A 26,060-nucleotide genomic window follows, 5' to 3' on the forward strand; every position below is an offset into this window, starting at 1 on the left:
TCACCAGGCACTAATTTATTCAAACCTTCTAGTTTCAATGGCAAAATTGCTATCTTGCTCTGAATTGCTTCCCTTTCACGACTGGTGATGCTGGATATGGCTTTGTGTTTACCGAACTAGACACATTCCTTTTTTGTTAATTACAGGTCGGGGGCCTTTCCCATAGTTGACTCTACCACTGGACGAGGGAATAAAGTGGGACCTACGGGCTTAGCCCTGTAGTTCAAAAGAAAAACGCGAGGCACGGTTTTCTTTTTTGGAAGTATGCTCAAATGTGGTGGTGGTTTTATTGATGGCCAGCACGACCCAGGGGACTCCTTCTGCCCAAGCTCCTCGACAGGAGTGCCCCATTCTGTCCCTAGTTTCTGCCACAGTGGATGTTGGTTTTTGTTCATTTCGACTTTTGGCACTGTCCTCGACCTCCCCGGACTAGTTCCTTATTCTGAAACACGAGTGGTGAACCAGACAGCACGTGAGGCCCCTTCGGCTTTGAAATCCTGAGCCTGGGTACAGATTTGTGAGAGCAGCAGCACAATGGAAAGCAACCTGGCTGTGGGGCTGGGCACCCCGGTTGGAGCAGTCTTTCTGTTCTTTTCCTGCAGCTGGAGGGCTTCGAGCTGCGCTCAGCTGCTCCCTCCCTGCTCTGTTCTAAAGCACTTAGCCAAAGAATGGCTTCCTTTCCACCGTTATGTAGACAAAGATGACAATGATGAAGATACCAAGCACAGCGAGCTTCAAGCCCACGGGAAGCATTTCTAGGTTCCCGTACTCAAAACTCCTGTTCCCGGGGCAGTCGCCAGTCTCTCGGGTGCTCCATCCTCTGCATCTGGGGTTTGACGCTCTCTTGGGTAACCTGTGAAAACATGAGTGGTTCTTAGGGCTGTGGACTTGAGCACCTCTTTAACGTATGTGGACCTTGGGCCCCAAGGGAGCAACCGACGTGAGGCTACAATTGAGAGAGCAGCCCTCTACTTGTTTAAAACCTAGGCTGATTTCAACAAGGGAGGCTAACGAGGGATCCCAGGGATGTGAGATCCCTAAAATCCCCAAAAGCATTTTTTAGTAGGACCACCCGCTTGCACACCGTCTCCCTATGTTGGCCCAAGGCCTGCCGCAGGGACCCGCAGACCCGTCAGCCCCCACTGGGAATGGGTCCAGGTGGATGGGGGATGCCGGGACCCACGCTCTCTCCTTTCTCTCTCCACACGTGTAAGGACTGCCCCTCAGGGGTAGGATGGGAAATGCTTTCGAAATCTGCTAATGTTGATTTAAAAGGACAAGTGGGTAGGGTCTGAAATATCTTAGTGAGAGTTTATGTATGGACCCACTTGTCTAATCCTGGAAATCTGCCTAAGTTTATTCAGAAGTTCTGGAATTTTCCGGAAGACTTTTCTTTCTGAACAACAACTAAAATGGCCTGTCTTGAGCTCTTATTTCAACTACCTGCTCTTTTTTTTTTCTCTCTCTCTCCCTATTTTTCAGGACATAAATAGGAACGGATTCTGGTCTCAGTTTGTAGTGACTTTCAGTATCCAGCCTCTCCGGCCTATTTCCTTATCTCCAAACTTAAGTGGTGAACTAGATAGTTCATGCAAAGTCTTTTCAGTTTTGAAATGATGAGCTACAGGGATGCCTGGGTGGCTCAGTGGATTAAGCGTCTGCCTTCGGCTCAGGTCATGATCCTGGGGTCCTGGGATGGAGCCCCACATTGGGCTCCTTGCTTAGTGGGGAGCCTGCTTCTCCCTCCGCCTGCTGCTTCCCTGCTGGTGCTCTCTTTCTCTCCCTCTGACAAATACATCAAAACTTAAAAAAGAAAAAGAAATGATGAGATACGACGAATCTTTTCTTTCTCAACAGATTCTATTCAGCCTCAAGCCCTTCACAGAAATTTGAATAACAAATTTGTCCCCAGGAGTTATATAAGACAACAATATCCTCTCACATGCTAAGAAAAGCATTACCTTATTCCCTCGGAATGCTTATAAACCAGGCAGTTGATATCTAGGGCTTTTGGTTTGGTGATGGAAGTCTCGAGTCTCTAATGAACAGAAAGAAAAGAATTTATTGTTTCCCAGGTCTGGTACAAAGGACTTTATTTTTTTTATTCTATAAAAAGCCATATACTCTGAGGACTGATCGATATTTCTGTTACATCAGGTCTTTAGCCACCTCATAACACAAACTTCCAGTTTGCCTTTACTCAATAATTAGCAAAAACATTCCCATGCCGTGGAGTAATATTATACTGCAGTGACTCATGCCTTAACAATAGACACTCTGGTAACAAACTCTTTATTTTGCTCTTCTTTGTGCCTTATTGCTTGGAGTTGTTTTTGTTTTTTTATGAGCAGGCATCATTTATATATAAAGAATAATGTTATTGCTCAATCAGTTGAGCGACCGACCCTTGGTTTTGGTTCAGGTCATGGCCTCAGGGTCATGAGATCGAGCCCCGCGTGGGGCTCCATGCTCAGTGGGGAATCTGCTTGAGGATTCCCTGTCCCTTTCCCTCGGCATCCACCCTCACCCCAATTTGCACACTCATGTGCACGCACTCTCTCTCTCTCACTCTCAAGAAATAAAGAACTCTTTTTAAAAATTAAATAAATTAATTAAAAATAAAATGAAAAGCAAGTTGGCCATGGACAAAAACTGGAAAGTATGGGGTGCCTGGGTTGCTCAGTCATTAAGCATCTGCCTTGGGCTCAGGTCATGATCCCAGGGTCCTGGGATTGCGCCCCGCATCAGGCTCCCTGCTCAGTGGAAGCTGCCTCTCCTCTGACACCCCACCCCCACCCCCTCCCCCAACCCACTTGTGTTCCCCCTCTCTCTCCCTATGTCTCTCTCTGTCAAATAAATAAAATCTTAAAAAAAAAAAAAACAGAAAAGTAATTTCAGAAAATGAAAATGCTGTCCTGTAAAAGGTATAGAAGTCAGGACAATCACATTTTCTGTTCTTTTCCCAAAACTTCCTTTCATTTTGTTATTTTTCCAATAAAGTGAAATGGTACAGTTCTCTATGCCTTTGTTTCCTCCCTGTGAAATAGAGTTGTAAAGATGGAGCGACTTACCATATGCAAATGAGGGGCCCCTGGGTGGCTCAGTCAGTTAAGCAACTGCCTTCAGCTCAGGTCATGATCCCAGGGTCCTGGGATCGAGCCCCACATTGGGTTTCCTGCTTAGTAGGGAGTGTGCTTCTCCCTCTACCCCTCCCCCTGCTCATGTGTGCTCTCTCTCTCTCTTCTTTCTGTCTGAAATAAAGTCTAAAAATATATATATATGTATATGTGTGTATATATATATATATATATATATATATACATATGCCAAATGATTAAAACATCTCCTGGCCCATAGTCAGCATTCAATGCACGTTAGCAATAATAATTGTGATTCTGGTCATTATTATTAATTGCATGTTGCTGTTTTTCCTCATGTGTCTAGTTTAGCTGACTGTCCATTCATGGTTATGATGCGGGCCTCATCATCCTCAAATATCTGCAATGTCCCAGTCAGGTGTTGTGTCGGCAGGACCGATGGTCTCAGCCCAAGGTAGGCTGTGGGGAGAGCATGGCTTGGTGTACCATCATTTATGACTGGTCACCCGCTTCCCGGTACTGGCCACGGATGCCCAAGCAGCTATGGCCTCCCCCTCTCACCTCCACTCCCTTGCCTTGTCTTCTTAAAGAAGATGTTCTTTTTTTTTTTTTTTTGAATTTGACAGACAGAGATCACAAGTAGGCAGAGAGGCAAACAGAGAGAGAGGAAGGGAAGCAGGCTCCCCGCTGAGCAGAGAGCCAGATGTGGGGCTTGATCCCAGGACCCTGGGATCATGACCTGAGCTGAAGGTAGAGGCTTTAACCCACTGAGCCACCCAGGCGCCCCAGAGAGGTTCTTAACAATTGCTTAGTGATACCCAAGCCAGGCCTCTGCTGATGATGGGAAGCTATGCCCAGCCCAGGAAGGCCACATCAAGAAAGCAGCCCAGTGCAGACACTACATATGTGCACACACCTACGATTTCCCAGAAGAAGGGGACACTTGCAGAAAACAGACTTTGAAAATCCTCAAGGATCCAGTGGTGGTTTGCTACCAAGAGACGCTTCAAACTCTTTTCAAGGGTGTAGGAAAAATCGTTTATAAGCACATTTTTTTTTCAACCTTTTTAATTACAGAAAGTTTCAAGCAGACACAAAAGTAGACAACAGGATAATGAGCCTCCACGTACCCATCACATGCAACTTCTTTTAAATTCTCCTACATGCAAAAATAGGTCTGTTCAACAAAACATTGGGGGTAGAAGTCTTTTGCAAAATCAAATTATAGGATTTCACAGCTCTTAGGCAATCCAGTATTCCCTTCTTTCTCTTCCCTCCTGCCACAAGGAGGTTTAGGTCTTTGATTGCCTCTCCTTTTATCATTTCTGTCCTTGACTATCATTCACACGTAGAGTTCCCCCTATAGCATATGAAATGTGGACATTTGGGTTTTCAAAAAAGGAGTAATTATGGCTTATCAACTTGACTGTTCAGCCATCAATAAGAATAATGATTATAAAGTCAGGGTTATTGATCATGGCAAACAGAGTAGAGAATTGTACACGCACAGTGATGACAACTGGCTAAACTTTCACCATGCGGTGCCCATAAACAACAGCTAGAGGGAAATAGAAACAATGAAACGGTTTTTGTGTCAGGTGGCATGTTTAGAGTTGATTCATTTTTCATTTAAAAAAAAATTCCTTTAATGTTGTTAAAATACGGTTTTCACTATAAATGCCATTTGCAATGGAACTAAAAAATATTGGTGTTCATTAAAGCAATGGTTTAGTGAGGATGAAATCGCCCCCCTGGGGGAGTGTAATGCTCCTTTCTCCCTATGCCTGGAGCTAGAATTGGGAAAAAAAAAAAAGGAAAAAAAGTCTGGCTGTTTTCAAAGCATTCACAGCTAAGGTTGTGGCCGCCTCTGCTTCCCCACCCTCTTCATTAATCCCCTGGCATTCAAGTCAGAAAATGTCACCCAGGGGCGCCTGGGTGGTTCAGTGGGTTAAAGCCTCTGCCTTCAGCTCAGGTCATGATCCCAGGGTCCTGGGATCGAGCCCCGTGTCGGGCTCTCTGCTCAGCGGGGAGCCTGCTTCCCTTCCTCTCTCTCTGCCTGCCTCTCTGCCTACTTGTGATCTCTGTCTGTCAAATAAATAAATAAAATCTTAAAAAAATATATCTGAAAAAAAAAAAAAAAGAAAATGTCACCCATCCACATGTTATTGATCACAGCTGTAGTGACAGATGTAATTATCCTGAGATATGCCAATTCGATAAACGAGTGTCTTAATATCATCTTGACACCTATGTAGTTATTTCCTGTGTGCCAAGCACCACTCTAAGCATCTTACATAAATAAATCCATTTAATTCTCAATACCAACACCCTGTGAGGAAGGTGCTTTTATGGTGCCCATTTCACAGACGACAAAACCGAGGCATGGAGAGTTTAAATCGCGTGCCCTTGGCCACACAGCTGGTGAGATGGCAGAGCCAGGAGTCAACCCAGGTGGCATAGTCTCAGAGCCCCTGCCATGCTCACTCTGCTATCCTGCAGAAGATGGATAGTGAGGCAGGCTTTACTAGAAGAAAATTAGAAATATCATGTTTTGAGCATCTGTTGTCTTGGGCATTCAACATGCCCCCAGCCACATATTCTTTCTAATAACTCTGTAGTGGCCATTTTATTTTATTTTATCTCATTTTATTTTAAAGATTATATTTAGTTATTTGACAGAGAGAGACAGCCAGAGAGGAAACACAAGCAGGGGAGTGGGAGAGGGAGAAGCAGGCTTCCTGCAGGAAGCCCTGTGCGGGGTTTAATTCCGACACCTTGGGATCACAACCTGAGCCGAAGGCAGATGCTTAGTGACTGAGCCACCCAGATGCCCCATGTAGTGGCCATTTTATAAATGAGAAAATTGAGGTTTATAGGAGTGAAACTATTTGCCTGGGTTACATGATTAGGAGAAAGCACAACTGTAACCGAGCCCCCATATTCTGGACCCAGTGCTTTGTGTTCTTGTTTTGTAATCTATTGGGGAAACTCATCATGAAAAACAGAGCAGAACATGTTTGTAAAAACTGTTCTCACTAACTGATAAATGATCAAATCATTAATTCCCTTCCCATAGAAATGAAACTTGTAGCCATCTGATTTCTTATTAATTATCTTCGATGAATTGTTCTTTTTTTTAAGGAAGATTTTTCTAGATAAACTAATTTTGTGCTAATTCTGGTTTACTTAGTATATCCATGGAATCTGCAACCAGAGTGTGTATGAGATATTATGTCCTACTGTATTATAGGGAACTACAAAACCCTGGGCTAATATCCAGAACCAGATGAAAAAGAATCATTTTGTTTTCTCATTCAATCCTTACTCATCAAAAAAGGTATTTGATTTTTGAAAATGATCTACTGTGACTTAAAACAATTCATTTTGGGGAATGAGGAAATAAAAGTATGTTTGCATATCCACGAGACACGTATTTGACAAGGTAGACCCCCCAAACCTAGCCAGACCCCTGTCATAGCCTGACCCCTGCAGTTACAGGCAATCAAGAGAGGGGGTGTCAGGCACCATGCCGAACTGTGCCAACTTCTTCCCCGCTCCTTTCTCTTACTCTCCCAGGACGACAATGACTACTACTACTGCTACTTCTTTTTAAGATTTTATTTAGTCAGGGACGCCTGGGTGGCTCAGTTGGTTAAGCAGCTGCCTTCGGCTCAAGTCATGATCCCAGCATCCTGGGATCGAGTCCCACATTGGGCTCCTTGCTCCGCCAGGAGCCTGCTTCTCCCTCTGACTCTGCCTGCCACTCTGCCTGTGCTTGCTCTTTCTCTCTCTCTCTCTCTGACAAATGAATAAATAAAATCTTAAAAAAAAAGATTTTATTTATTCATTTATCAGAGAGAGAGAGAGAGCACAAGCAGGCAGAGAGGCAGGCAGAGGGAGAAGCAGACTCCCCGCTGAGCAAGGAGCCTAGTGAAGGACTCGATCGCAGGACCCTGAGATCATGACTTGAGCTAAAAGACAGTTGCTCAACTGACCAAGCCCCCCAGGGACCCCTTACCCAGGATTTCTTACTGCTGGCCTCTGGGCGTGTCAGGAGGCAGTGCTGTTCCAAGGGTCGGGGATGAAACCCTTTCCTAACTACAATGTGTTACGCTTTCCAATCACGCTAGTTCATGGATGGCAGTTTTTCAAAAACAACTTATACTATAGAACCAGACATTTTTACCAATAGCTTGACAAACTGGCCATTGTGAACCTGCTCCCAGCCAGGAAAAAACCTTTTGATTTAGAGCTCCTTAATATTGAGTTAACCTCAAAGTCCTTTATTGACTAAAAATGATTTCATTAATAACAGATCCTACAGTAATTTCAGACTTTTACTTCATTGTTTTTACCTCAGCCCTGATTTAATAAAGCTCTCATTTTCAACACTGTGCTCTGTTAACCTAAGTCATGATTTTGAATTAATTAAAAGCCTTCTAAAATAATCTCTACCACATTAAAAAAAGAAAGGTTGAAAACATTATGATCGTCACGATTCCTGGTTTGTTAATTTTTTTAAAGGGACTCTTCTAGCAAACCAGGAACAGAACAGGAACTTCTTTAACTTGACAAAAAGTGTCTTCCAATACCTACACCAAAAATCATCTCAAAGGCAAAATGCTAAATGTATTTCCTTTTTTTTTTTTTTTTAATTTATTTATTTGACAGACAGAGATCACAACTAGGCAGAGAGGCAGGCAGAAAGAGAGGAGGAAGCAGGCTCCCTGCGGACCAGAGAGCCCGATATGGGGTTTGATCCCAGAACTCTGAGATAATGACCTGAGCCAAAGGCAGAGGCTTTAATCCACTGAGCCACCCAGGTGCCCCTGTATTTCCTTTAAAATCAGAACCAAGGAAAGAATTCTTATTACCATTCTTATTTAATGATGTAACAAAGGAGACTTAGCCAGTCCAATAAAACAAACAAATAAACAAAGAAAGATATACAAACTGCACTAAAAAAAAATCTACAGAAAAATTATTATAATTGCAGAGGGTCATTGTTATAAGATCAATACGCAAAAGTCAATTCTATTTCTATATACTAGCAACAAACCCTTTAAACATGATTTTTAAAAGATACTATCCCCAAGAGCAACAAAAATTAAAAACTTAAAACAGCTACCTGCTAAATCTAATAAAAGATGAACATGATCTACACTGAGAAAAATTATAAAATCTTACTGAAGGACATTAAAGAAAATTTAAATTAATGTAAAGAACAGGAACAGGAAGAGTCAACAAACAATAAAGATTTTGCTCTTTCCAAATTAATTCATAAAGTCAATAAAATTTCAATCAAAATTCTAGTCTGAATTTTTCGTGGAACTTGATAAGCTGATTCTAAAATCTATATGGAAGGACAAAAGGACAAGTCAAATAGAGAATCTATTTTAAAACAGAAAGGAGGATGGGGGCTTGTTAAGGTAATTAAAACATTCTGCTGTTGGCACAGGCCAGACAAACTGATGAGAATAGAGACCCTGTTGAATTAATCACGGCTTTTGTTATCTGTGGTTTATGATGCTTTTTGACATCTTGACTCTTGCTAATCCTAGAGAGAAGGCACGTGAGCAAGCCTTTCAGAGGCAAGTCAACCAACCCCAAACCCATATCCCCAACTATCTCCTTTGCCTTTCACACACCAACCCAATATTTCCCCTGCTGTAATTCAGCCCGGGGCCGGATACTGGCCAATTAGGAACCAGTCCTGTGGCCTGGAGTCCACTGAAATAGTTAAAACTAGCCAATTCTAAAATGCGTACCTTACCTGACCAATTTCTTCCTACAAAAACCACGATGAATTCGGTGGCCATATCTTTCTCTCACCGCCCCCGGCCCCCATCCCCCACCACATCCATTGACCCTGGTCCTTCCCCACGTGGCCCTGCGTGCCACGAACTCTTTCAGTGGCCGCTCTCTCCACGTCTGTCCCCTTACCATATGTGGTTAAAACAAATCCTGGGTACATTTTGAAACAACCATGTATGTATGGAAATTGGATATAGGACAAAAGCTAACAGTGCAGATCAGAAGAAAAAGGGCAGACTTCACAAATGGGATTGGGAACAAGATGGGATAGATATGCTTCTCTCAATTTCTTCTACTGAGTATTGCTCCAAAACCTGGACATTACATATAAAGCAAATATAAAAAGATGCTGAAAGGTGGAGAGAAGCAGAGGGACTAGGGACCTTAGCACCCAGGAATGACACATGGTGAGTGTCCTGGGTCATGCTTTTACCCCCAGAGGGAGCGCTGGAGAAAGGTAACCTGAAAACCATAATGGGTGCAAATGGAAAAAGCCCCCAGAATAGCCTAAGGACTGAAAAGAAGAAAGGGGCAACCAAGCATGATGGGAGACTTTTTTGACAATCACTGTTGTACCCCAGCCACAGGGCCCACCCCCATCCCCACCAGCCAAGATGCAGGGGGGAAGCTTGGACCACCAGCCCCAGGTGTCAAATCCTCCCCCTCCCCACAGGGGTGGAGTCAATGGAGGCCACACAGGAGCCCCCACCCCAACAGTAGCCCAGCAACAAGGTGCCTCCACACCCAGACCAGGGTGGCACTGGAGGCCCGGAGGGGGACCTGGACTTGTTTTTTTTTTTTTTTTTTTCCAAAGATTCTATTCATCCATTTGACAGACAGAGATCACAAGCAGGCAGAGGCAGACAGAGAGAGATATGAGGAAGTAGGCTCCCCGCTGAGCAGAGAGCCCGACGTGGGGCCCAATCCCAGGTCCCTGAGATCATGACCTGAGCTGAAGGCAGAGGCTTTAACCCGCTGAGCCACCCAGGCACCCCGGGACCTGGACTTCTATCCCCACCTGACAGCAAAGAGCTGGGGCCCCTCTTCCCCCGCTTCCCCACAGTTCCTCAGTGTGGAGTCTGAGGAGCCCTGCTGAAACAAAAGATTTAACTGAGATCCGGAGTCTCATAAACATCAGCCAATGGAGATGACACAGATGTTGGAATTATCTGACCAGGATTTTAAAGCGGCCACCATAAAATGCTTTTCATAGGCAATATGAGCAATAGGAAATGTTTTGTAACAAAAAAAAAATTAACTCCTTGCAAAAAAGTAGAATATATATACAGAAGAGCCCCGTGTAAATTTAGAAGTGAAAAAAAAAATGCAACCACCGAAATTAAAAACTCACTAGATGGGCTTGACAGAAGAATGGGGGAACACAGAGGAAAGAATCAATCTACGTGAAGATAGAACTGTATAAATCACCCACAACAAAACACAGAGAGAAAACAGGAAAAGAAATAAAAGCACACACACACACACACACACACACACACAAAACCCCCAGATAAACAGAGTCTAGGAGGATTACTGTAGAAGACTGAGCATTTGTGTCATCAGAGGCCCTGAAGGAGAGGAGAATGAGGTCAAGCTGAAAAAGATATTTGAAGAAATAATGGCTGAAAATGTCCCAAATTTGGCCAAAGACATAAATGTACAGATTCAAGAAACTCAGTGAATTTCTGAGGACAGAGCAGACACAAAGAAATCTATACCAAATACGCATCATAATCAAACTTCTGAAGACCTTTGAGACATTACCAAGAAAATAAAAAGGCAACCCACAGAATGGGAAAAAATATTTGCAAATCTTTTCTCTGACAACAGTCTGGCTTTCAGAATATATAGGAACTCTTATAACCCAACAATAAAAAAACAAGCAACCTAATTAAAAAACAGACAAAGGGCTGGACTAGACATTTATCCAAAGAAGATATATGAATGGCCAATAAGCACGTGAAAAGATGCTCAACATCATTAGTCATTAGGAAAATGGAAATCCAAACTCACTGAGATAGCATTTCACATCCTCCAGGATGGCTACTAAAAACAAGTCGCATAGAACGACAGGTGTTGTGAAGGGTATGGTAACCCTGGGTCCTCAGGTATTAGTGTGAATGTAAAATGCTGCAGCTAATGTGGAAATTGATTTAGCCTCTACTAAAAACGTTAAGCACAGAAACACCACATGACCCAGCAATTCCACTCCTAGGTGTATATCTGAAAGAATTGAAAACAGAATTTGAATTTCCATTCAAATTGTCCTTGGGTTTTTACAGTATCACTTTTCCAAGAGGTGGAAGAGGTGGGAAAGACCTAAATGTCCATCAGCAGACAAATGAGTAGGCAAATGTGGTCTATTCATGTAACGGAACGTTATTCTCTCAGGCGCTGATACAAATGCAGGCTGTGATGTGGATGAACCTTGCAAACTGTTAGGTGGGTGAAAGAAGCCAGTTGCAAAATGTCACAGACTGACTATTCCATTCGTATGAACCTGTTGGGAAGGACCTGCTTAACGAGTATTGAGTTTTATTTTGAGGTCATGAAAACCTTTTGAGACGAGATAGAGGTGATAGTTTCACAGCACTACGAATGCCCCCAAATGTCAGAGAATTGTGCGCTTTAAAGTAGTAAATTTTATGTCAATTTAATCCTAGTAGAAAAATTTCTGGGGCATCGGGGTGGCTCAGTCGGTTAAGCATCTGCCTTCGGCTCAGGTCATGATCCCAGGGTCCTGGGCTGGAGCCCCATAGCATCGAGTAGCATCGGGCTCCCTGCTCAGTGGGGAGTCTGCTTCTCCCTCTTCTCTCTGCCTGCTGCTCCCTCTGTCTGTGCGCTCTCACTCATGCTCACTCTTGAAGAAATAAAATCTTTAGAAAAAAAGAGAAATTTCTGATTCTTGTCACTGTAGTGTGAATATCTTTATGTCTTCAGTCTAAGGAAATATACACCGAAGTTTTGGGGATGGCATAAAAGATCATGATGTTTACAATTTAGTCCAAGAAAAGAACAGATAAAATGATATAACAAATATGGCAAAATGTTAAAAACCAGTAAACCTGGGTGAAGACCATAGAAGAATTATTTGTTAGAAACTTTTTGTAAGTTGAAATTATTTTTGTCATTACTTTTTTTTTTTTAAGTCACTGAGGAAAGAGTGAAAATACAGGGCCCAAGCGGGGGATGGTAAAAGGGAAGACTATGCATGTATGGGAGCAGGGAGTAGAGAAGAAATCTCTGCACCTTTCTCTCAATTTTGCTGTGAACCCAAAACTCCTATTAAAAAAAAAAAAGATAAGCCCAGACTACTAGAAGATACGTGCTACACTTATGACTGACAATGGATTAGTATCCAAAATATACAAAGAGATCCTGTACCTTAACAAGAAAAAGATAACCTAATAGAAAAATGGGCAAAAGACACGAACCGGCACTTCATAGATGAGAAAACACAAGTGATCAAAAACATGTAAGATGCTCAACCTTATAAGCAAAATAATAAGCAAATTATCATTATACTGAAATACAATCTTATACCCACTACTTTGATAAACATTAAGTGAGGCGATATGAAATTTTGAAGATTAAGAATGACAGAGCTCTTCATATATTGCTGGTAGAAATGGAAAATGACTCGTCACTTTGTAGGGTTACTTAACATATCTCTAAAGTTGAAGAGGTCTGTGTCCCTGGTTATCCAGTAATTCCACTCCTAGGTGTATTCATTCAATCAGAAAAAAATTCTTGCACATGTATACAATGAGTCACATATCACAATGTTTGTAGCACCATAGCTCTTATTAGAAAAACCTGGAAACAATCCAAATGTCCAATAAATAAGGAATGGATAATATATTTTTACAATAACTATATAGCAGTACAAATGAATGAACCAGCACTATAAATATTGGAAGAAGCCCATGGCATAATGCTGAATGATAATTGGAAGTTACAGAAAATATTTATATGATGCTGTTATTTATTTATTGAGTGAGTGAATGAGTGAGTGAGAGAAGGTGGGGAGGGGCAGAGAGAAAGAGACAGAGAATCCCAAGCAGGCTCCACGCCTTGTGTAGAGTGTGACTTGGGGCTCGATCTCATGATCCTGAGATCATGACCTGAGCCTAAATCAAGAGTGGGACTCCTGATCAAATGAGCCACCCAGGTGCCCTATGACGATGTCATTTAAATGAAATCTAACATCAGGAGAAACTAAAGTTTGTGGGTATATAAAGGAAGGGAAAAGCAGCAAATTCTGGATAGTGGTTACCTTGCGGGGAAGGAAGGAAGAGGAAGGAATACGATCGAGAAGGGCTCCACTGGGACGCCTGGGTGGCTCAGTTGGTTGGACGACTGCCTTCGGCTCAGGTCATGATCCCGGAGTCCTGGGATCAAGTCCCACATCGGGCTCCTAGCTCCATGCGGAGTCTGCATCTCCCTCTGACCTTCTCCTTGCTCATGCTCTCTCTCACTGTCTCTCTCTCAAATAAATAAATAAAATCTTTAAAAAATAAAAAATAATAATTTAAAAAAAAAAGAAGGGCTCCACTGGTCATCAACAGAACGGATTTACTTTTTTAATCTCTGGGGTGGGAATCTACCTGCTCATTATAGAATTTTTTATATCTTTTTTAGATACCTAAGATCTATCATAAAACGTCAAAAATATTTTCAGGTTTGAATTTTTTTCTGTCCCCTTGGGTAAATGCCAGCTGCCTATCTGCATATACGTCAGCCCATTTGAACAGTGTTCATTTCTGTACCAGGGCTTCTGCGTTTGAGTGGAAGGAGCACAGAAGAGTGCCTCCTAAGGGCTCTCATTACAAAGCGATCTCCGGACCAGAAGCCCCTGCTTCCACAGGTGAACTCCTGTCCAGGAAGCCTTCTGCGATATCATGGAAAGAGACACTGGGGGGAGCTGTTTCACTACTCAGGTGCCTGGTTGCCCTTCCTCCCCTTTTGGCAGCCTGCTCTAAAGGAAAGGGCAATAGAATGGAAATTAGGAGGCTGGAAATGTATTTCTGATTCTTCTGCTACCTCTCCGTGTGGTCTTGGGTGAGTCATAATCCCTCTTGGCCCGTTTCCTCATCCTTCATCTGAAAGAGGCCACAGAGCCTCCTTCGAGAAGCCTTTCAAATAGGAAATTCCATGATCAATAATGACAAAAAAAATCACACCTGAACTTACGAATAGTGATGAACAGGGTCTGCTACTTACAAAACCTTAAAAGTCCCAAGAGAGCAATATAATCTGGGGTTCTCATATAGGAGGTGCAGTGGGGAAACTCCTCTCCCTAAATTGATACACAGAGCCATAGACCTATAATGCAGAGGATAAATTGGCCAAAGGTTATATTCGGAGGTGAAAAGGAGAAGCTGCATTTTCTAAATAAATTCATCTTTTTCTATAGGAAGAAAACACCGCCACTCATAATTCAGTTTTACGAAAATAATTTTACCTTTATTAACATGTTATCACTGTAATCAGAGTTTGTTCTCACTATAGCTTCCTGCTGCGCTTGTATTTCAAAAACTGGGTTCTATTACACAGAAAGAATCAGCATGTCCTCAATAAGATAAAGACATATTGATCATTAAGCATATTTAAGTATATCTGCCAGGAGGTTAGTATTTTTGTAGGGAGAATGTTAAATTACATTCCTTGTAAAGACAGTATTTAGCTCCCATTAGCACGTTACAGGTAAGAAGAGAGGGCTTATTAAGTAGTTATAGAATATGTAATTTACTCTTCACTTTGACCCAAGTGGAATATACAACTACTACTGGGAATAAGGATTTTTTCAATTGATTAAGAAACGGTTACAGCGATGTTTAACATGGGGTCTCCTAAAACCTTTTCATGCAACTCAGCTCAAACTGCATACTTAAGTAGTCCTTTAACACATACTCCCTTGGCACATCGGGCCTCCCGAGGGTAGCATTCGGGGTAGTCAACGCACGTGCTAATTGCAGGCCAACATGGTAACTTATCATCAGTAATAGGAGAGTAAAAATCCTATTAGAGTTTTGGCACAAAGATATGGAAAAAGACCTCAGAATTGGAAGAAAAAAGAGACATGAGCTTTCCTTCCCTTCCTTTCCTTCCCCTGGGAGTCAGTGTGGGAAGAGGGGACATGGGTGCTGAGGGCCAGCGTGTCCAGAGGCCAAAGAGAAGGAGGGCAGGGGGCTGTGTATATGGAGGGGGACATGGGGGTCCCTTATGGTTGAAGAAGGAGAGGAAGAGACAGCACGAAGGCATTTGTGTGCCCTGTGTCCAAGGAAGAGGGATGGCGAGAGAATGGCCACGTGGAGGGTTTGGCACGTCCAGTGGCAGAGGAGGGGGTCATGGGAGTTTTGCAGAAGAGGCAGTAGCTGTTACGGTGGGAGACTTGTTACACTGACAAAAATTTTTAAATTGACCAAAAATACATTGGGGATAACAGAAGCCAGGTTTCTCACTGTTGTAGGAAGGGGAAAGGGTAGAAAGAACATTGAAATATTGGATCGGAACCGGAGATCAACATAAAGCTTTTAACTTTATGTAGAGAGAGAGACAAAATCGTTACAGATGTTTAGGTGTATGTGTACATACGCAGATATTTATTTTTTAGCTCTATTCACTCAGAGGGCCTGGAAGCCACGACTCCCCAGGAGCAATGAGCTCCCTAAATGCCTAAATTTTGGTTTCCAAATACCACCCTGCAATGAAAGGAACCAAGGCTCCCAGGGCAGGCAAAGCACAAGAAGGGACTGAAATTTCTTGTACCGGAAATTAAGAAAATCCTCAAGGAATAATGAGGACATATTAAAAGGACACAGTACACGTTTTGAAAAGGGCTCCCACAGGCCAAAATGAAACAATTTGAGCAGTAAAATGATATCAGTGAATACAACCTATGGGCCAAAAGGAATCAACAAGCCCATGCTAATATACACGAATGAATGAATGAGAAGGGGAGCTCTTCTTTATGGTAGAATGTCAACTAAAAAATACAGAAGGAAGGATAGAAATAGAAAATCTTTTTATCCTTATTTTTAATTTTTTTTTTTTTTTTTTTTTTGAGTAATCTCTCTGCCCGCCATGGGGCTTGAACTCAACCCCGAGGTCAAGAGTCACATGTTTTATCAACTGAACCAGCCAGGTGCCCCTAGATATAACAAATCTTAATGGGCCATCATCATAATGGAGGCGGAATCAGGCAGTCATCCATGGGTGCTGGGGACAATGGATGAGGTTTGATGAGGAACACTATGTTGGTATCATTTCAGAATAATTCCCCACAAAAGCCGGATCGGTTACAAAGGGGAGAAATCTGACAGACGCCAACTTTCCCAGGTGATTTAGGTTGCCGTCACCGGCAGTGGGACAGGATGACATTGTTCCCTGGTGTGATGCTCTGAGAAGAGCACAGCACTCCGTCTGAGGTATTTCTGCCCAGAATGCAAAGCCTCTATGAATAGTCAAAAGGAAAAATCAGAGAGAATGAAAGGCCTGTACTTTCTAAAACAGTCAAGGATAAGGATGACAGGGAAAGATTGAGGCACCGTTCCTCCAGACTGAAGAAGGCTGCCGAGAGGCAAAGTGTGTCCCTGGACTGGTCGTGGACCAGAAAGCCGAAAGACATTTTGGGGACAGTTGGTGAAATATGAATGGGGTCTGATTATTAGACGGCAGCATTGAATCCATGTGAATGTCTCTCTTCGGAGCACCACATGGTAGTTATGGAGGATGGTGTCCTTTGGGGGTAGCAGAAGACGTGCAGGGGAGCTGAGAGACTTCCTGTCTACAGTGGACCCTCAAACAGTTCAAAGACACAATAGTAGGGCATGTGCGTGGACACGTACATGTATGTGTGTGTACACGCGCACAGAGTGAAGGCGGTAAAAGCTAACCACTGGATAATCTGGGCAAGAGCAATCTAGGATTTCTTTATACCAATCTTGCCACTGTCCCTCAGTTTGAAGTTCTTTCAAAAATAAATTATTCTGGGGTGCCTGGATGGCTCAGTGGTTTAAGCCTCTGCCTTTGGCTCAGGTCATGATCTCAGTGTCCTGGGATCGAGCCCCACAATGGGCTCTCTGCTCGGTAGGGAACCTGTTTCTCCCTCTCAGTCTGCCTGCCTCTCTGCCTACTTGTGATTTCTCTCTCTGTCAAGTAAATAAACAAAATCTTTTAAAAGTAAATAAGTAAATAAATAATTTTTTCAATGTTTCAAAAAGCAGGGGAAGGATTTAGCATAGATTAAGAAGGCATCCTTACATACAAGGAGGACACATATGACTTCTTTTTCAAAGGTTGTTCTGCCCCATTCAACACACAGCACTGATATAGAGAATAATCTTTAATTACATCTGTATATTTAATTCGATAAATATACCTGTGGGCACGCTGAGAAACCCTTCTCTGTAGCACTTAGGAGTTTAATACTGACGTTCCGTTGCCATCATATTATTTTCCACTAAGTAGTTTGCTTTATTTTGTAGATAATTAAATATCATGTTTTTTCTATGATCGTACTAACGACATTACTAGCTATTAGTGTACCTATGTGACTCTTACAGTATGGCATCTGTACTCTGTTTCACATATTTTAACTTCATTCTCGCGACGCTCTATGACGTTGAGACCATTTATGAGCCTGATTTATAGATGAGGAAATGAAGACGGGGAGGTCAGGTGTCCTGTCTAGGTCAATGGCAGAGCTGGGATTTGAATCCAGGCAGTCTGGCTCTAGAGTCCAGATTTTTTTTTTTTTAAGATTTTATTTATTTGACAGAGATCACAAGTAGGCAGAGAGAGAGGAAGGGAAGCAGGTTCCCTGCTGAGCAGAGAGCCCGACATGGGGCTCTATCCCAGGACCCATGACCTGAGCTGAAGGCAGAGGCTTTAACCCACTGAGCCACCCAGGCGCCCCTAGAGTCCAGATTTTTAATACACACATTCTTTGTTTCCAGAGCTCATTTTTTAAGCTCCTCCAGGGCAAGAACCGTGGCTCCTCGCGCACCTATTTTCTCCCGCAGAAAGTTCTAGCACAAAGCCCAGAATAGGTAATTAGCTGTTAATTCACAGGCTGAGACCCAGGGGTGGAAAATCTGTTGCAACCATTCCCTGGGTGGTCATCAATTCACAGGGCCCTAAGCATTGTGCCTCAGGAGAAAACGTTAAGGTAGTTCTAAGAGACAAAAGAGATGGTACAGAATGGGAAGTCAGAGAAAGGGAGATGGTCCACATCAATATAGGGAAAAGGTTTCCTTGGGTTCAGCCAACAAAAACTGAGCAGCTCAAAGACTGAGTAACTCCCTCCCCCTCTCCCCGTAGGCCTGGCACCGGGTTCAATGCAGAGCATTCAAAGACTGTAGGTTTCCGTGCTCAGGGTTTTACAACCTGAAGCCGAAGCTCTTAGGCAGAGGGTGGCAGTCGGGGAGGACAGAAAGGGCAGACTGCAAGGCCCAGACTCATGGAACTCGTTTTTAGAAGCTCCCAGTGGAATGTGTAGCACAGGTGGCAAGATGGAACAGAGAGTTTTCTGCGCTGGGAGAACAGAGAACTGGGATGCTGGCAGCACTGAGCATGCGTGTCTGGGAGGGACCAAGGAGACTCGGAAGGGGCCAGGGGCGCTGCAGAGCACACAGCTCCCGGGCCCAGCAGCCCTCTGGGGGTTGGACAAGCAGCTGTCCAGAGTTGGGAGTACACGTGCAGACACCCCACCCCACCCCTGGAACCATTCCTAAGCCCCGGGGGGCCCAGATGCCCCAGTTTGCCAGGACCGTCCTGCTGGATTCCCGTTATTCCGGCGTCCCTTCTAGAAGTGTCCCCTTTCGTCTCAAAAGCATCCTGTACGGGGTGTAAATGACAGGGTCACCTTACTCCGAGGCCACTCTAGGCAGCCTGATGTGGCAGATCATTCTGCTTCCCCAGCATCCCAAATCCCACTTCGCCCTCTTTGGTGGGCAGGACTTAGAGCTTGCGTTACACACATTGGCTTTCCTGCCTTCTCCATCACCGGAGGCACCCGCTGTGCGCCGAGTTCATGTGATGAAAAAATCCCCAATAAAAAAATACATTGGCCTGACTTTCTGAGGGGTCTGAATCGCCAAAGCAGGGGGTTGCGCATGTGGTCTGATAAAACACAGGCACGTGCGGGTTACAAAGCGACCGGAAAGGGACATAAGCCAAATCTCAAAGTGGTTTGTATCCGCTGGGTAAGAGAGAAACAGGTGCTCGTTGGTGTTTCAAAGCAGCGCAAATTCTGCCTCTCCAGCTACTCACAGGACAGTTAGGTACACACCACTGCTCTTACATCGTTGAAGCCTATAGTGTTAGACAAGGGACTCCATAAACACACTTTTTACCACCTTTTACATGGAAATTTAAATGCTTATTTACACTTACTTCAGAATTTAAAGTTGAACAGATGTCTCGAGGCCCATCTGAGAATCAGAATGGCTTCTATATATCCTTCAGATGCAAACATTTTGGGACTCACAAACTTTCTATTGAGTTCTCTTGCCAATTCAAAGTATTGATGTGGTTTTATTTCAGGTTTACGGAAGGCAAAGACCCAAGGGCGCCAGTCCCACCCCCATGCACCGCAAATACTCAGGTTGGTTTTTTTTTCCCCTCTGTGTCTGTGCAGGAACTAGACAAAGGGGTGTTCTGCCGACAAGAGGTTTTCTGAATGGGAAGGATCCCTCTGATCTTCCCATTTGGAAGATTTAAAAAATTCTTTTAGAATGTTTGATAAGCTACCAGAATTACTTCATCAGATCCAAATTCTTTCCTAATGGGAAACCAAAGCTACAGGAATGTGTATTTCGCATTTCCTTCTCATTTACTGAAACTCAGCGAGGAGTACTCAGTACTGGGCTATGCTGGCAAACTAACCTGTTTGTCGCTAGAGCTGTTCGGTAGATGCGCTGGGGTGAGCTCTGGGCTCCTACTCTGTGCCAGGGCCCGCGACAGCTGTTGAAGGGGATGGATGGCAATGTTAAGGGAATGCACAGGCATGGCCTTGGAGTCGGGTCCTTAAACAATCACAAGATTTTAACCAGAAGAAAAATGGACAGGGGATAGAGTGGGGGGTTGGAGGCTGAAAAGAATGCCAGGCATAAGGAGCAGTTGAGGCAAAAGCACATGGGGAGGAAGTAAGAGAGGTGGGAAAGCAGGGAAGAATTTGTAGGAGGATGTGGGAGATACTGGGGTCTCCTCGTGCTGTATGGCAAGTTTGCCCCTTGTTTCCAGACGAGTGAATGACTCGGCCCAAACACTGCTCAAATGTGTCCGATGGAATCAGGGAACGTTAGAGGCGGAGGTCAGTTAGGAGGATGTTACAATCGTTCCAATAAAAAATAAAACGCATACTATGGGGGCACCTGGGTGGCTCATTCGGTTAAGCGTCAGACTTGATCTCAGCTCAGGTCTTGATCTCAGGGTTATGAGTAATACGGATGCAAGCTAGGAGAGCAGAAAGGAGATATGGATTTTTAAAAATCATAATTCAAATCCACTGGCAACTCTTTATATGTGAGGGGCAATGGGTGTTCCAAAATAACTCTGAGACCTTGAGCCCGGGGCCACCGGAAGGTGGTAAGAGCATCAAGGTGAACAGAGGCCACAGATGCAGGTTTGGGGTGGGTGAAAATAAGCATGGTCCTGGATGTCCTCTGTGGGAGGAGCTGGGAGGTAGAGCTCACCCTGGGGAGAGGAATAAATATGCTTTGTGTAGTCTACGAAATGTCACAATTATAAGTAACATTTGCTGCATGAGGAAGGAACGAAAGACGAGGAAAGCAAAGGAAAGAGCTCTCCGGGAGGGGGCTGCATGTGAAGGCCTCTGCCTCGGGGGACAGGGCCCGTGGGGAAGCTTCTGTGTGGAAAGAGGACAGGAGGCAAAGGCAAGGAGTTGGGCAATGGAAATGATGCGGAGCCGGAGCAGAGGGGGCCCGAGACAGATCTCCCTGAGGGCCTGAAGACAGCCAGGATGGAAACTGTCAGAAGGGCAGAATCAGGAACCAAGCCACCACTGTGTCCTCAAAATGGAAAGAGACAGGCGTCTCTAAATACGGAGGGACAGTGGTCAGAAGACTGGAAAAATCCTTGGGGTTGGCATCTTGGAGTTCATTATGTGAACTAATTATGTGCCTCATTCAGGCGCTTTCCCTTCGCCCCACGCTATGAAGTAGGTCCAGCTATCAAGCCGCACGAGGAGTTGACATCTGTTAAGTGACTTCCCGGAAGCCCCAGGATGAAGCCGGGGGAAGAAGGACTAAGCCAGTGAGGCATCATGACAAAACCTCTGACCTTCACACACTTGGCCATGAGCTTCAACATGGCACTGAGGGTAGAAGCCAGAGCTCAGTGTCTGGAAAAGAGACGGAAGCAGGGGGACGCCCGGGTGGCTCAGTCGGTTAAGCGGCTGCCTTTGGCTCAGGTCATAATCCCAGGGTCCTGAGACTGAGTCCCCATCGGGCTCCTTGCTTGGTGGGGAGCCTGCTTCTCTCTCTCTCTCTGCCTGCCATTCTGCCTGCTTGCACTCTCTGTCAAATAAATAAAATCTTTTTTAAAAGTCCTTTAAAAAAAAAAGAGAGAGAGAGAAGGAAGCAGGATTCTCTGCTCAAGGTGGGTGCCAAGGCGAATGTGGACCCTGTGGCAGGGAAAGGGGCGGGGGTGGCCGTCGGGGCGGGGAATGGCAGTCAGAGGGCAAAGCAGGACAGCTGCAAACTCAGGGAGAGACAGGGGGACGGTGACTCTGGGTCTTGAGCCAGAACATGGCAATAGCTTCACAAAACAGAAACCTGCATTACAGTGAACTATTGTAAACTAGGATTTTCCCGCTGGAACAGAATGCAGTCACTTTTGCGATTTCCTTTCTTAATACATAGGAGGAGTGCTATTTCCTATGTTTAATATAGTATGGGTAAAAGCATTCATGCATTAGAATTGTACATACTTTTTTGGGTTCCTTGTTTTTTTCTGATGAGAGAATGATATTTCCTTTCAAAATGATAGTGGCATTAAGCTCTGGATCATGAAAAACAAAAGGAGAATAGGCCATGAGAACATACGAGCTAGAGAAGGAAATAAACACCAGTCATCGGGGTGCATTCTCCCAATTGTAGGGCAGAAGAAGTTCATGAGGGGAAGAAAATTCACTTTGCTCTGCTGAGGGCAGAGGGCATTTCTGCAGTGGCCTTTGTGCAAAGCGCTGCGGCCTTCCCCTGGGAACACAGGGAGGGCTCCTAACAGGAAAAGGTCGTCATGTCTGTACGACTCCAGGAGCTCACAGCTGGCCACGCCTCTGGGTGGCTGTTTTCAGTCTAGTTATTGCCCCTTTGAACCAGCTGCAAGCCTCACCAGTCCCTGAATGTCAAGGTCGGCGGGAGGACTTTCTCCTTCCAGGTTGGAAGAAGCCCCCAGAGGCAGAAAGGTCAGACCTGCCCTAAAGGACTTTACCTCTGGGGACACTGCCAGGGGCAGGAAAGGTAGTTGTTCATCAACCCTTGGCTTCAGCCCGTGGAGAAGCATTTTGATAAACTCACAGCAATCATGACTGTTGCACATGGAGCAGAGCTGCTGGAGGGGATTTTAAAGGAGCCCCCTGACTCAGAAATGTCTGGGACGCTGGAGAAGAGGTTCGACTAAAAGCTATGTCCACTCGGTGCCAAAACAAAGAGTGAAAATGAGAAAAAAAATCAAATCCACCCGTTGTCTGGGTTACCTACTGCTTTGCCTCTGAACTGTCCCCTGCCACATGTTCCCCACCGTGACCACCCCCCCCCCGGGACGAGGTGTTTCTGTGAATCTCCCCAGGACTTTATCAGTCCTGTGACAACCCCTTCATTCTAATGGCACCAGGGTCTCTGAGGCTCCTCCAATGAGCAGATTTAAATATCTGATTCAGACCTGACCCGGAGAAAGCAGTCATTGTGTACCTGACCTAAGCACTGTCCACTGACACCACAGAATTGCATGACAAGGGAGGGACTGACCCAGAGCTTTCACCTCTGACCTGACTGCCTGCATGTATCTGGCATCAGGTGAGCACAGTCCGTAAGGTAATGGCAAAGCTCACAAACGGAAGGACCCATTTTTTCGAAGCCTGGGCATGCGTGCCCCTCTGTGAAGGGCTGCGTGCTGGGAAGCAGGAGAGCTTGGTCTGGGACCACCACAGCTTGGCTCTGCAGCTCTGACTTGCCGTCCTGGGCAGCTGTGAGCAGTAAGGACACAAGCCTTCCTCTCTGGAACCTTCCAGCCTGGCCCTCCTTTTCATCAGAAGGCTGGTCTAGTCCCTTCAGCTCCTGTCTAGGGCAGGAAACACCCTCAGTCGCAGGTCTGGGACAGGACTCTGAACATATCCCCCTTGCAGAAAGGGCCTGCGGTATGCTCAGGAGCTGGTGGGGTCCGGTCCCCCAGCCCTGCTGCTCTTTCCAATGAGGCTGACCCCGCAGGACTTAGGGAAATCTCTCAGAACTGTGCTCCGGCGATACCAGGCATCACCAGCAGATTTTTCAAAAGGCCCCAGGCACTTATCTTACTTGTTCAACTACTCCCTTGAGCTGTATGAAATTGCCGGGGTTTGGTAGGTCAAAGACAGTCAAAAAGGTAATGTGTTCGTCCTCACAGTAGAGATCATGAGAGCAGTGTAAGGCTTGGGCAAGAGCACAATGATGAGAACCAGACCTGGGTTCAAATCTCAGTTCGGTCACCCTCTTTCAACAAACACAACCTGCATTCCCACTCCGTGCCTGGGAATGTTCCAGGAGCTGCCTGTGTAATGGTGACGGAGACAACGGACCTTGCTGTTCACGGCACATTCTGGGGCCGCGTCCTAGCTATTCGATTTTTGGGTTGGTCACTCTGCCTATCGGAATGTCAGCTAAAAGTTTGTGAGACTTAAATGAGATATTGCACATTAGGCCAGAAGTGCACTGGGGGTGGGGGGCCTTCCAGCATGGCAGTTCCTGTTACTTTACTGTGCCTCTTAGATGACTCCTAATAAATTATTTACTGAATGAAACAGCCTTGGAATGGACTGTAGGAATCTCCGAGCCCACCCCCTACAGGAGAATGGTGCCTGTGGGGGCAGGGGCTAGTGGAACAGAAGCCACCCACCCCCCGAGCCAGATCCCAGAGACCACAGCTCTGCACCTACCCGGGAGCTCGGAGGAGACCTGCTGTGGTCAGCTCCCATGAAGCCAGAAGGGCAGTAGGCATAGGACTTTCGGGAGGTACTGTTTGGTTCATCTTTCTGAATGGATTTGAAATCATTTAATCTGAAGAAAATAATCGTCCCATTTATTGAATGAGGCAAAGCAGAGTTTGGGGTCTCAAAGGAGATGTGGAAAACGACCTGTAGGAACTCCGGTTTTAGAAATCAAACACAGATTTGGCTCTGGCTAGTAAGAGGACCGGCAAATTGACCAGTTCTTCTCCCTCCTCCCTCTTTCCACCCAGTGGAGTTGCTGGCATGAACATGGCCATGGGATAATGGATTCCTTTTGTGGCCCGGGGACCAATTCTCCAGGCCATAAGGCCAATTCATAGGTCACCCTGCCTAGCATTTCCAGCTGCATAGAGCATCCCAGACCAGGTATGAATAAGCCCACAGTTGTTATCAAACAGTACAGCTTCTGATCGTACCATTACTGCCGTCATCATCCTGAGCTCCGTTCAGCCCCTCAGGTCCATTCATCACCGGTGGTGTACAGGGAGGTGAGACCAACAGCTGCACTAACTTTTTTTCATACACTTTTCTGGTGGAAGCTGAAGAAGGAGGTGGAGAATGGATTAAGCTATGCCGCTCCTGCAGGGGATCTCACTGTGCTCGCGGTATTTCACAGAGGGATCCTTATTCTTGTACCTTACATGGTTAATTACGGTCTTTACAATCGGGTCCACCCCACAGCTACTCAACGCACTCCTTTCCTTCCACAAGCAATTAAGGTGAGGTCTCCAATGGATATATCCAAAAGTAAGACTGACAAAATTGCACTTCCTATCTACGGGGAATATGAATATGTACATAAAGTTAACATAGTGCACGGACTAGAAACGAAAAAAAACCTAACAGGGTGATAGAAGCAAGAGTAACCAGGTTTCCTCATTGGAAGAAACCAGTCCTTTCTCTCGGGCACCCTACTTAGTAACCTGTGCACAGAATCTGGGTGTATTTCTCACTCCTTCCTTCTTTATGGTTTTCTGCGTTTTTTTAAAATTTATTTTTATTTATTTATTTACTTGACAGACAGAGATTACAAGTAGGCAGAGAGGCAGGCAGAGAGAGAGAGGAGGAAGCAGGCTCCCCGCTGAGCAGAGAGCCCGATGAGGGGCTCCATCCCAGGACCCTGGGATCATGACCTGAGCGGAAGGCAGAGGCTTTAACCCACTGAGCCACCCAGGCGCCCCGATTTTCTGCGTTTTAAGAATTTTTTTTTTCTATTTCCATGTTAATGTTTTTTAGTTGCGTTATGTCCCTTCCACAGTAAATAATTTTAAATCTTGGGAGGTAGTTTGTAAATAATAAACGACGAGTCTCTGATGTTTGCCTCATACGTACGGAGTATTGGTCCAGGTGAGAATCCGAGCTTACGAAGTTCATGCTGTAACTCATAGTCCCTCAGACACTTCACATCCACCATGGTGTGAGGAGGAGTTGGGTCTCTTTCAGACAGTGCAATCTACAAAAGAGGAAAACAGTCAACTCATTAAATCAGCCTTACAGAGAAGAACTAGAACTTTCCCAAAAGTCCACAGAAGGGCTTACAACCCAATCCCTCCACTTTTGGAGACGCGCAGGCAATAACACACCTCCCACCCCAAAACCACCATTCTCTACCATACATCTCTCTTGGGTTGAGGTTGCCTCTACACAAAGCTTTGGGTGGGTGCTACTTCCCTCAGTGTCTCCGGGGTTGAATTATTTCTAACTTTTCTACCCATCTCATGGGAGAAAATTCTTCTGCCTCAAATGAACACGGGAACAAATAACTTCCATGACAGCTTAGGAACTCTGAGTAAGACGTAGAGCTCTGAGAAGATAAGAAGTTAATTAAATATGAAAGAGCTGAGAGAGATTTTCTAGTGAGTTAAATAAAAGTTATTTATCCCTGCCCTCCTTTTGATGAGAGTACAGAGAGTCAAGAG

General features: G+C 44.8%; 1 protein-coding gene across 2 annotated transcripts; it reads right to left on the minus strand.

Moving 5' to 3' along the window:
- Positions 1–264: 264 nt before the first annotated feature.
- On the minus strand, positions 265–26,060 carry LEMD1 (LEM domain containing 1). Of its 2 annotated transcripts, none has more exons than XM_059414090.1 (6): positions 25,758–26,060; positions 25,474–25,594; positions 24,558–24,680; positions 21,868–21,938; positions 1,962–2,038; positions 265–853 (listed from the first exon to the last, which is right to left on the minus strand). In XM_059414090.1, exons 2-6 carry the CDS (start codon positions 25,553–25,555, stop codon positions 658–660), a joined length of 549 nt encoding a protein of 182 aa, XP_059270073.1. In that variant the 5' UTR covers positions 25,556–25,594; positions 25,758–26,060; the 3' UTR covers positions 265–657. The 2 variants fall into 2 exon arrangements, with proteins under 2 accessions (XP_059270073.1, XP_059270072.1); XM_059414089.1 differs by having other exon boundaries at positions 25,753–26,060.

Source organism: Mustela nigripes, chromosome 10, assembly GCF_022355385.1.
Source record: "Mustela nigripes isolate SB6536 chromosome 10, MUSNIG.SB6536, whole genome shotgun sequence".
Lineage (NCBI taxonomy): Eukaryota > Metazoa > Chordata > Mammalia > Carnivora > Mustelidae > Mustela > Mustela nigripes.

Coding starts and splice junctions, on each gene's coding strand:
- LEMD1 (XM_059414089.1), bottom strand. Junction 24,681..25,473: donor CTCACCTGGACCAATACTCC/GTACGTATGAGG, acceptor CTCCTTCTTCAG/CTTCCACCAGAAAAGTGTAT. Junction 21,939..24,557: donor GGATGATGACGGCAGTAATG/GTACGATCAGAA, acceptor TTCATGATCCAG/AGCTTAATGCCACTATCATT.